Source organism: Cherax quadricarinatus, unplaced genomic scaffold (genome assembly GCF_038502225.1).
Source record: "Cherax quadricarinatus isolate ZL_2023a unplaced genomic scaffold, ASM3850222v1 Contig76, whole genome shotgun sequence".
Classification (NCBI taxonomy): Eukaryota; Metazoa; Arthropoda; class Malacostraca; order Decapoda; family Parastacidae; genus Cherax; species Cherax quadricarinatus.
Window position 1 is genome coordinate 124,385 of NW_027195102.1, and position 13,367 is coordinate 137,751.

The window sequence follows — 13,367 nt, forward strand, 5'->3', positions numbered from 1 at the left end:
GAGTAGATCTCAAGAACCATAGAGTGTATGTTTTCTAGGCAAAGGTTCGGATCCCTGTTGTTTAGGATATCTTTCCAGGTTGTTCCATCAAGGACATGGATGAATAGTTCGTGTGTGTGTGATTTTTTATCTGAGCTGCCTCCTGGGGTGATCTCTGCTAAAATATTGTTTGCTACACTCCTCCATTTTAGGTGCTTCAAGCTGAAATATCCCAGTAGGAAGATGTTCAGGGCAGGAGTTGGGAAATTTTCCAGACAGTGGACAATTTTCAAAAGCTGCTCCTGGAATTGCTGGGAAGTTGCATCCGGAGGTTTGTATACTACCACAATGACAAGGTTTTGGTTTTCAATCTTTACCGCCAAAACTTCAACTATATAATTTGAGGTGTTTAGTAGATCAGAACAAATAAGCGACTCTGAGACTTACAGACAAACCTCCCCTCGCTGCCTATTTAGCCTGTTGCATCTGAATAGGATGTAACCTGGGATCCATATTTCACTGTCAAAATGACCCTTTATGTGGGTCTCTGTGAATGCTGCAAACATTGCATTTGACTCCCTGAGCAGTCCCTTGACGTAAGGAATTTTGTTGTTTGTTGACGGCTTCAGACCCTGTATGTTTGCAAAGACAAATGTTGTTATATTGATGGAATTTAGGGGGGGGGAGTTATTTTCTGGCTCTAATATTTGTTGTTCTGGATGGAACATATAGCCGCAGAGTGCAGAGAGGCAGAGAAGAAATTTGTATCCAGGGGCAACAGAAACAACAGGAAGACCAAAGTGAACCTAAGGTTTATCCAGAGGTGCAGAGGTGCCAGAACCAAGTGTGCTAAAGCATGCAAAAAATATAGTAGGCAAAGAATACGAGAAAGCAAGGAACAGAGCCGATGATCCAGAAACAAACATGAATAGAAAGGAAGGGAGGTTCAGCGGCAATTTGATAATGAAGAACAGTCAGCACTAGGAAGGAAGATAAGAAGATCACAACAAATGACCAGGAAATATGTGAAAAGCTTAGCACGAAAATTGGGAACTTATTCTCAGAGAACTCAAGAAATCGTAATGACACGATTGCAAACAAACCATACCCCCGGCCGGGATTGAACCCGCGGTCATAGAGTCTCAAAACTCCAGCCCGTCGCGTTAGCCACTAGACCAGCTAGCCACAATAAGATTCATCCAACTAGGTATATTTCTACACGGCAGTGAAGGGACTTGAGCTAGAGTTCGTCACGGCCACGCTAGCTGGAAATTCGTCTGTAAAAACTTGCATTTGTGGTCACAGTGGTGCCTGTGCTAACTTTCCTATGGTGTAGAAATATACCTAGTTGGATGAATCTTATTGTGGCTAGCTGGTCTAGTGGCTAACGCGACGGGCTGGAGTTTTGAGACTCTCTGACCGCGGGTTCAATCCCGGCCGGGGGTATGGTTAGGTTTCTCAGAGAAGACCGAAAGGCTTCTGGTAGAAGATGAACAAAATACACATAGTCAAGGAGGGTTTGAAGAAACTTCTACGTGAAATAGATATTTGGAAGGCGGTGGGCCCAGATAATATCTCTACATGGGTCCTGATAGTATGTGTTGCTTGTAAAAATATTCAACAAATCTATCGAAACTGGACAACTACCAGAGGTATGAACGCCAGTAACAGTTGTCTCAACTTTTAAGAAAGGAAGACAGACAGGCAGCATTAACTAGTGACTGAGAGTAAGACACATGTGCAACATCTGGGTATCTTTATTGTAGACGTTTCGCCATCCAGTGGCTTTATCAATACAAATTCTAGGACATAACTTGAAGACAGTAGAACTATGTACAGAAGATGAGGTAATCAGTCCCTCAACCTAGGAGTAGGTGCGAACAGCACCTACGACTATGGTGCTGTTCGCACCTACTCCTAGGTTGAGGGACTGATTACCTCATCTTCTGTACATAGTTCTACTGTCTTCAAGTTATGTCCTAGAATTTGTATTGATAAAGCCACTGGATGGCGAAACGTCTACAATAAAGATACCCAGATGTTGCACATGTGTCTTACTCTCATCTTGTCGGTATTATATACCTTTCGTACACAACTAGTGACTGGTAACACTGACTTGTATAGTATGTGCAGTTAGGGAGAAGACTGTCAGTAGGAGAGCAGAGGAAAACCTAGAAAGGAACGGGCTTATACATGAGAACCAGCACGGCTTCAGGGATAAAAAATCCTTTGTCAAAAAAACCTACTGGAGTTATATAACACGTTTCCCTCGCGGGAGGTTCATTCACGCTGGAGAGAGGCTCTTGATCTAGGGAATTTGATCTGTGCTCCAGTTCCCTGAATTGAGCCTGAATACCTTCCATCCGCTAAACCCCACTGGTTTAGCGCTCCCCAAATATCATCATAATAATAATAATAATAATAATAATAATAATAATAATAATAATAGTAATAATAATAGTAATAATACCTTGTACATGTACATGTACAAAGTATACAGACCATAGCTGACATCAATGACATACTACTATATAGAAAGCCGCTTGTTATACAGACCATTTCGGGCAAATTAGGTTAGTTTTGTCCCAGGATGCGACCCACACCGGTCGACTAACACCCATGTACCCATTTTACTAATGGGGACCGTAGACAACCGGTGTAAAGAAAAACGCCCAATGCTTCTACCGTCGCTGGGAATCGAACCCAGACACTCGCCGTGGGAAGTGAGAGCTTTAGCCACCAGGCCACGGTTAACAGAAGTATGACAGGAGAGTGTAAGAAGGGTTTTTACATAGTACCTCACAAGAAATTGATACAAAAACTTGAGGAGCAGGCAGAAATAATATGAAAAAACACTCCAGTGGATCAGGAAATACCTGACAGGAAGAAAATAACGAGTGATGGTACTTGATGATGTGTCGGAATGGGCGCAGATGTTGAGTGGGTTTCCACAACGGCCGGTACTAACGAAACTAATGAGGGGAATACATGCTGGCGAGAATCAGAAAATCTGCAAAAGGATGTGGACAGGCTGCTAGGCTGGTCCGACAAATGTTTCCTCTAGTTAAACTCTACCAAGTGCAAAGTTATGAAGCATAGAGAAGGACAAAGAAGACCGCAGATAGAGTACAGGCTGGGGGATAGTCAAAAGCTTTAAAACTCACTCAGAGAAAAGGGTCTTGGGGTGAGTATCATAACGAGCACATCCCTGAAGGTGTATATCAAACAAATAACATCTGCAACATACGGAAATATAAACACATATGCAGTATAATGTGATCCTTTATTGACAACGTTTCGCCCACACAGTGGGCTTTATCAAATCACAACAGAGCTACCTGGGTGAAACATGCGTGAGTATTTATAGGATGAGAATTCTTACCTGGAGTTTACCTGGAGAGAGTTTCGGGGGTCAACGCCCCCGCGGCCCGGTCTGTGACCAGGCCTCCTGGTGGATCAGCGCCTGATCAACCAGGCTGTTGCTGCTGGCTGCACGCAAACCAACGTACGAGCCACAGCCCGGCTGATCAGGAACTGACTTTAGGTGCTTGTCCAGTGCCTGCTTGAAGACTGCCAGGGGTCTGTTGGTAATCCCCCTTATGTGTGCTGGGAGGCAGTTGAACAGTCTCGGGCCCCTGACACTTATTGTATGGTCTCTTAACGTGCTAGTGACACCCCTGCTTTTCATTGGGGGGATGGTGCATCGTCTGCCAAGTCTTTTGCTTTCGTAGTGAGTGATTTTCGTGTGCAAGTTCGGTACTAGTCCCTCTAGGATTTTCCAGGTGTATATAATCATGTATCTCTCCCTCCTGCGTTCCAGGGAATACAGGTTTAGAAACCTCAAGCGCTCCCAGTAATTGAGGTGTTTTATCTCCGTTATGCGTGCCGTGAAAGTTCTCTGTACATTTTCTAGGTCGGCAATTTCACCTGCCTTGAAAGGTGCTGTTAGTGTGCAGCAATATTCCAACCTAGATAGAACAAGTGACCTGGGTCAGGTGGAGAAAGCTGCACGTGACAATCTTCCGAGGAGAGTTATAGAGTCTAAAAACTTGGGTAGTTTTTAAAAGAGAATTGATAAGCATGTGAGTAGACCTTCTGCAGTGTACCTCGATTCTTATGTTCTTATGTGTGATAGCGATGAAGAAGTTCCTTGGTAGCAGGTTCACCTATGTTATAGAAACCGTTGTTCTGGTTGAAGTTGTTGGATATACAGATAAGTGATGATTCCTGGAGCTAAGGGGTATGTCCTACAAGGATAGGTTAAAGGAAACCCACCCGACGACACTGGAGGACAGGAGAGATAGGGGGAATATGATAACGACATATAAAATACTGAGAGGAATTGACAAGGTGGACAGACAGGATGCTCCAGAGATGGGACACAGCAACAAGGGGTCACAATTGGAAGTTGAAGACTCATATGAATCACAGAAATGTTAGGAAGTATTTCTTCGGTCACTGAGTGGTCAGGAAGTAGAATAGTTTGGGAAGTGATGTAGTGGAGGCAGTATCCATACATAGCTTTAAGAAGAGGTATGATAAAGCTTATGGAGGAGGAAGAGTGACCTACTAGTGACCAGTGGAGAGGCGGGACCAAGAGCTGTGTTCGACCTCTACAACCACAATTAGGTGAGTACAGCTAACTGAACACACACACACACATACACTGAGCACACGCCTTAATCCTATCAACCACGTGTAGTTGTCCTAATTACAATTTACTTCTGTACTTCATAGAATAATTTACAATATATTTTTTTCCGTGGGAACTCTGTGCGCCATCAGATGTGGTTGACTACAAGAGTCTTCCAAGGTTGGTTGAGGAAGTGCAAGGTCTTCTTGGCGCCTCAGGTCTAAATTTGCTCATCAACAACGCTGCTATAATGGACACATGTCCTACACAGATGTTTGGGGTTCCCCTGGAGCAGCTGGAGCAGCAGTTGTTTAGCAGAGTGATGGAGACCAACACGACAGCACCTCTTATGTTGACCAAGGTGAGGGAGATGGCTACAACATTGTATTCTTTTCTCTCCTCTTAGCATCAACTTTGTATTTTTTTGCTTTGTATAGTTATACATTTCCAGGAATATATCAACTGTATTTATAAATTAAAACCAAGGTTAGTTTCTTTATAGTAAATTACAGTATATTAGACATAAATTCAGAAGAATAAGTTCGTAACACTCGTGTCCCATTGTAAGTACACGAACTGTTTATCCTGGAAAAATTGCTTTTCCTGTTTTAGAAACTTCAGTCCACTGAAAGTACTGAAGAGTTATGAAGAGGCATCTTCATTGTGGCGCACATTGTTATATGATGTTAACAGTATCAAAGGATTTACATTATTATGGCTATAAAACATTCAAAAATTCAAGTCGAAATTGTTCTCATGTACCAACCGAACTGTGGGAAGTTGTGACGTGATATATCAGACCATTAAATTAGCTACACTACTTACAAGTTAACACAGAGTGAGTCTTTTTATTACCATTTTTCTACTCTTCTTCTAGCCTTCACAGACGCCATCTTGTTGAAGAATCATTTATACACAACTTTCCAATATGAATCATAGTCCTGGCTCTGGGTAGCTACATTCCTTTCTCATTACACTGTCAGTTGCTCCAAACTTCAGAACACTTGTGACTTGACCTAATCTTTGTCTCCTCCTTTCCTTTCCTATATTTTATTGGTCTTTCTTTTCTTCTGTGTAGGTGGGTTCTGGCCTCTGAGTTTCCCAACGGTTTTTGTCCTACCCTCGTAGACCATTAACTCTCCTGCAGTGTTTCGCTGCTATTTTACTCTTAGACTACTACTACTACTACTACTACTACTACTACTACTACTACTACTACTACTACTACGACTACTACTACTACTACTACTACTACTACTACTACTACTACTACTACTGCTGCTGCTGCTGGTGCTGCTGCTGGTGTTGTTGCTGTTGCTGCTGCTGCTCTGTTACTACTACTACTACTGCTGCTTCCATTCCTTTGCTAACACTCCACTATCTCTGCCTCTGCTGCATTACTTATACTACTATTATTGCAACAATTATCTCTACCACTACTTTCATAATTATTTAAATACCTCCTCTCGTTGTATTACTCCTAGCCCCGCCCCCTCTCGTATTTATATTGGCTCCCTTCTCTTTTGCACTTACTTGGAGTGGATTCTACCTGTACGCTCGTACTGCGACCCGAGTGCCAGTAATGACTTAAATGGAGCAGAGTTTTTGAGAGAGGAGACCCTCATTCCAGCGAGAACATCGGCATTGAGATAGTAGACACTCCACCCATGCCAGCATCTCTGCTACTTACTACGAGCTGAGTGAGTGGGGATGGTACACACCAGACTACGAGCTGAGTGAGTGGGGATGGTACACACTAGACTACGAGCTGAGTGAGTGGGGATGGTACACACCAGACTACGAGCTGAGTGAGTGGGGATGGTACACACCAGACTACGAGCTGAGTGAGTGGGGATGGTACACACCAGACTACGAGCTGAGTGAGTGAGGATGGTACACACCAGACTACGAGCTGAGTGAGTGGGGATGGTACACACCAGACTACGAGCTGAGTGAGTGGGGATGGTACACACCAGACATAAGACACAACTTGAACCTAACACGTGCTATGCCATAGTTACAGATATAACACAGCTACAGTGCTTGTGGTGAAAGGGACTCACTGTGCCTTCGTCATAGGGTTGCACCTGCCTTAGAACTGTAAACAGTAGTCCACCAGACGTTTACTTCCTACATCTCCTTGGCGTTAAACTTAGTTAAATATAATAAGACACAAGGAATAATCAGTGATTTTATCCCAGTGTCGAAATGTAGCGTGATACTTATTGGTATGTGTACTCTTGGAAGCATAATTAATTAAATATTAGCAAGTTCCTATTGGTATTACTTAGCTGATAACAATTAATGTTCGTGAATGACGCTGTGACTGTGTCGAGGAAAATAATTTTTAAGAGTTATTTTTGGGGGTTTCTCTTTCGCAGTTGTTAAGTTCGACTTAACACGCCTGTCATCGTTCACGTCACTAACGTCACCGTGAGTTAAGTTAGGTAAGATTCGTCAGGAAACAGTAAGTGTTTCCTGACGTGACTTCTAGCCATATGAAGATCCTCCACTGGAGCTTTTGGTCAACTGACCGAGGCCTTCCACTGGCTTACCACTCCAGGTACACTTTAGGTGAGCATACCTGGAGTACACCTCTCCCAGTATACTCCTGGTATACTCACCATAAGTGTTTACCTGCCTCCCACAACTCTGCAGATAGTCGTAAAAAATAATTAAAGATCTTTTATAGAAATTATTGATTACTGTCAGACCTTAATTTTTTTCAAATTTTCAACATTACATTTATGGAGAATTATTTATTAAATATGACCTTGAAGTTACAAATAAACTCAAATAGAGTTGATCAAATTTTATTTACGTAGTGTAAGTTTTTGACCATGTTGATATTGCCAGTTAATAGGTTTCGAACTGGCGTCATGTTGTCAGGCAGGCTGGTGGGTATAATTTTTAATATCGGTATCAAGGTATCCTGCTTGATACCTGGAGTATACCTGGAGAGGGTTTCAGGGGTCAACGCCCCTGCGACCCGGTCTGTGACCAGGCCTTCTGGTGAAACCGACGTACAAACCACGGACTGGCTGGTCAGGTACAGATTTTAGGTGCCTGACCAGGGCCTTCTTCAAGACAACCAGGGGTCTATTGGTAATCACCATTATGTATGCTGGGAGGCAGTTGAACAGTCTTGGCCCCCAGACACTTATCGTGTTGTCTCTTATCATGCTAGTGGCTACAGTGCTTTTCATTGCTTTACCATCTGTACCAATACCCTGGCGCCCAGCTCACGCTAGACGTTTTGATCCAAGGCAGCCAGCTTTCAGCACTACGTACCTTGTTCCAAGGTTAATAGGTTCGAGTCTCCTTCGGCCAGAGATCAGTGTTTGTGAATATTTCGCCTGCTCTTGCGAATTCCTAGCATTGCAAAATTCTCTAGTTGGTCGATGTATGCAGGGGATGAGATGAAAAACTGTAAGCCTCCCGCCTGAAAGCTGTCTGCCTAGGATCAAAACGTCTAGCGTGAGCTGGGCACCAAGGTATTGGTCCAGTGTGGTACGGATGGTAAAGCACTGCATACCTTGTTCCAAGGTTCGTAGGTTCGAGTCTCCTTCGAATCTCTCTCTCTCTCTCTCTCTCTCTCTCTCTCTCTCTCTCTCTCTCTCTCTCTCTCTCTCTCTCTCTCTCTCTCTCTCTCTCTCTATATATATATATATATATATATATATATATATATATATATATATATATCAATAATAACAATGCACTGGCCAAGGACTCGAACCCATGCTGCTTTGGCCTGCCTCATGGTGGGCGAGAACACATGACGCACTAATCCACTGGACCATATGATCCTTAAGATATTAGCCTAGAGTCATCCACACCATCGTGTGTCCTTGGGTAGCAAGTACAACATTCAGTTCCGCTGGATGCGCTACTCTTAAGGATCTTATGGTCCAGTGGATTAGGGCTTCAGGTGTTTCGCCCACCATGAGGCAGGCCAAAGCAGCATGAGTTCGAGTCCTTGGCTAGTTCAGTGATGTTATTGATCAATACCACTCGTTCGTGGTTACAATAATATATATATATATATTTCAACAAGTCGGCCGTCTCCCACCGAGGCAGGGTGACCCATAAAAGAAAGAAAATCCCCAAAAAGAAAATACTTTCATTATCATTCAACACTTTCACCTTACTCACACATAAACACTGTTTTTACAGAGGTGCTCAGAATACAACAGTTTAGAAGTATATACGTATAAAGATACACAACATATCCCTCCAAACTGCTAATATCCCGAACCACTCCTTTAAAGTGCTGGCATTGTACTTCCCATTTCCAGGACTCAAGTCCGGCTATATAAAAATAACCGGTTTCCCTGAATCCTTTCACTAAATATTACCCTGCTCACACTTCAACAGATCGTCAGGTCCCAAATACCATTCGTCTCCATTCACTCCTATCAAACACGCTCATGCACGCCTGCTGGAAGTCCAAGCCCCTCGCCCACAAAACCTCCCTTACCTCTTCCTTCCAACCTTCTCGAGGACGACCCCTACCACTCCTTCCTTCTCCTACAGATTTAAATGCTCTCCATGTCATTCTACTTTGATCCATTCTCTCTAAATGACCAAACCACCTCAACAACCCCTCTTCAGCCCTCTGACTAATACTTTTATTGACTCCACACCTTCTCCTAATTACCACACTCCGATTTTTCTGCATAATATTTACACCACACATTGCCCTTAGACAGGACATCTCCACTGCCTCCAACTACCTCCTCGCTGCTGCATTCATAGCCCAAGCTTCACACCCATATAAGAGTGTTGGTACTACTGTACATTCATACATTCCCTTCTTTGCCTCCATAGATAACGTTTTTTGACTCCACATATACCTCAACGCACCACTCACCTTTTTTCCCCTCATCAGTTCTATGATTAACCTCATCCTTCATAAATCCATCCGCCGACACGTCAACTCCCAAGTATCTGAAAACATTCACTTCTTCCATACCCCTCCTCCCCAATTTGATATCCATTTTTTCTTTATCTAAATCATTTAATACCCTCATCACCATACTCTTTTCTATGTTCACTTTCAACTTTCTACCTTTACACACACTCCCAAACTCATCCACTAACCTTTGCAATTTTTCTTTAGAATCTCCCATAAGCACAGTATCATCAGCATAAAGTAACTGTGTCAATTCCCATTTTGTATTTGATTTCCCCATAATTTAATCCCACTCCTCTCCCGAACACACTAGCATTTACTTCTTTTACAACCCCATCTATAAATATATTAAACAACCATGGTGACATTACACATCCCTGTCTAAGACCTACTTTTACCGGGAAGTAGTCTCCCTCTCTTCTACACACCCTAACCTGAGCCTCACTATCCTCATAAAAACTCTTTACAGCATTTAATAACTTACCACCTATTCCATATACTTGCAACATCTGCCACATTGCTCCTCTATCCACTCTATCATATGCCTTTTCTAAATCCATAAATGCAATAAATCTTCCCTACCTTCATCTAAATACTGTTCACATATATGCTTCAATGTAAACACTTGATCTACACATCCCCTACCCACTCTGAAACCTCCTTGCTCATCCGCAATCCTACATTCTAATTCTTTCAATTATAACCCTACCATACACTTTTCCTGGTATACTCAGTAAACTTATTCCTCTATAATTTTTACAATCTCTTTTGTCCCCTTTCCCTTTATATAAAGGGACTATACATGCTCCCAGTCAATCCCTAGGTACCTTCCCCTCTTTCATACATTTATTAAACAAAAGTACCAACCACTCCAACACTATATCCCCCCCTGCTTTTAACATTTCTGTCATGATCCCATCAGTTCCAGCTGCTTTACCCCCTTTCATTCTACGTAATGCCTCACGTACCTCCACCACACTTACATCCTGCTCTTCTTCACTCCTAAAAGATGGTATACCTCCCTGGCCAGTGCATGAAATTACTGCCTCTCTTTCTTCCTTAACATTTAAAAGTTCCTCAAAATATTCTCGCCATCTACCCAAAACCTCCATCTCCCCATCTACTAACTCTCCTACTCTGTTTTTAACTGACAAATCCATACTTTCCCTAGGCTTTCTTAACTTGTTTAACTCACTCCAATTTTTTTCTTATTTTCATTAAAATTTCTTGACAGTGCCTCTCCCACTCTATCATCTGCTCTCCTTTTGCACTCTCTCACCACTCTCTTTACCTTTCTTTTACTCTCCATATACTCTGCTCTTCTTATAACACTTCTGCTTTGTAAAAACCTCTCATAAGCTAACTTTTTCTCTTTTATCACACCCTTTACTTCATCATTCCACCAATCACTCCTCTTTTCTCCTGCCCCCACCCTCCTATAACCACAAACTTCTGCCCCACATTCTAATACTGCATTTTTAAAACTATTCCAACCCTCTTCAACTCCCCCCCCCCACTACTCATACTTGCACCAGCCCACTTTTCTGCCAATCGTTGTTTATATCTCACCTGAACTTCCTCCTCCCTTAGTTTATACACTTTCACTTCCCTCCTACTTGTTGTTGCCACCTTCCTCTTGTCCCATCTACCTCTTACTCTAACTGTAGCTACAACTAAATAATGATCCGATATATCAGTTGCCCCTCTATAAACATGTACATCCTGGAGCCTACCCATCAACCTTTTATCCACCAATACATAATCTAACAAAACTACTTTCATTACGTGCTACATCATACCTTGTATATTTATTTATCCTCTTTCTCATAAAATATGTATTACTTATTACCAAATATCTTTCTACATAAAGCTCAATTAAAGGCTCCCTATTTTCATTTACCCCTGGCACCCCAAATTTACCTACTACTCCCTCCACAACATTTTTACTCACTTTAGCATTGAAATCCCCAACCACAAGTACTCTCACACTTGGTTCAAAACTCCCCACGCATTCACTCAACATTTCCCATAATCTCTCTCTCTCCTTTACACTTCTCTCTTCTCCAGGTGCATATACGCTTACTATAACCCACTTTTCACATCCGACCTTTATTTACTCCACATAATTCTTGAATTTATACATTTATAGTCCCTCTTTTCCTGTCATATCTTATTCTTCAACATTATTGCTACTCCTTCTTTAGCTCTAACTCTATTTGAAACCCCTGACCTAATCCCATTTATTCCTCTCCACTGAAACTCTCCCACCCACTTCAGCTTTGTTTCACTTAAAGCCAGGACATCCAGTTTCTTCTCATTCATAACATCCACAATCATCTCTTTCTTATCATTCGCACAACATCCACACACATTCAGACTTCCCACTTTGACAATTTTCTTCTTCTTATTCTTTATAGTAATTATTACAGGAAAAGGGGTTACTAGCCCATTGTTCCCGGCATTTTAGTTGACTTTTACAACACGCATGGCTTACGGAGGAAAGATTCTTATTCCACTTCCCCATGGATATAAAAGGAAAAGTAATAAGAACAAGAACTATTAAGATAAAATCAAAGAAAACTCACATGAATGTGTATTAATATGTACATGTATGTGTAGTGTGACGTAAGTGTAAGTAGAAGTAGCAAGACGTACCTGTAATCTTGCATATTTATGAGACAGACAAAAGGCACCAGCAATCCTACCATCATGTAAAACAATTACAGGCTCTCGTTTTACACTCACTGGGTAGGACGGTAGTACCTCCATGGGTGGTTGCTGTCTACCAACCTGCTATATATATATATATATATATATATATATATATATATATATATATATATATATATATATATATATATATATATATATATATATATATATATATATATATATATATATATATATATATATATATATATATATATATATATATATATATATATATATATATATATATATATATATATATATGACTTGGGACTCATCCTCAATCCTTCCAAATGTGAAATAATCACAGCGAACCAGGGAATAATCAATGCTGTGCGAAGAATCCTCCCAGAAGTCTCTACTGCCACTCTGTCCAACAGTACCCTCTTGGGAGCACCGCTGGGTCACCAGGCCATCGACACTGTACTCAAGGACAAATTGAATGACCTGAAGAGAATGGAGGAGAGAATAAGCGATCTTGATGCCCATGTTGCTCTGTATCTCCTCACAAGGTGTCTTACTATCCCAAGATTCACTTACTTCCTGAGGTGTGCACCCTCTTTTGACAGCCCAACACTCGAAGAATATGAATCACACCTGAGATCAACCTTAAAGAAGGCACTGAACCTGTCACTAGAGGATGAGCAATGGGATCAGGCAACCCTCCCAGTGCGACTGGGAAGTATAGGGGTGCGCAAAGCAACGCATGTTGCTTTACCTGCTTTTCTGTCTTTGTGTTTGGCTTCCAGTGGATTAGTCAAGAAGATTGTTCCCGAACGCTTGAGAGACGTGGTAGGAGCTCAAGACCCCAGGTTTACTGAAGCAGTGACTCGGTGGGACACCCTTGCAGACTCCTCCAGTAGACCAGCTCCTCCAAAAGAGCACAAACAGTCTCATTGGGACAAACCGATCATGGAAAAAATCACCGACACAATGCTCACCAAAGCTTCAGGAAAGGACAAAGCTCGTCTTCTGGGAGTGAAGGCACCACACTCAGGAGATTTCCTTTTAGCTGTTCCCAATTCCTCCCTGGGCACTCGACTCGACCCACAGACCACTCGGATTGGTGTTGCTCTTTGCCTAGCTGCCCCCATATTCACTGAACATAAGTGTATTTGCGGTAGGGCGACG

At 42.1% G+C, this 13,367-nt stretch overlaps 1 protein-coding gene across 2 annotated transcripts in view; it reads left to right on the forward strand.

Annotated features, from left to right (window-relative positions):
* Positions 1-13,367, forward strand: part of LOC128694785 (C-signal) — a 107,632-nt gene that overhangs the window by 69,543 nt on the left and 24,722 nt on the right. For both annotated transcript variants that reach the window (XM_070080009.1, XM_053785095.2), the window contains exon 3: positions 4,765-4,973. In XM_070080009.1, coding sequence (XP_069936110.1) covers positions 4,765-4,973 — 209 coding nt within the window. The remainder of the gene's footprint in view (positions 1-4,764; positions 4,974-13,367) is intronic.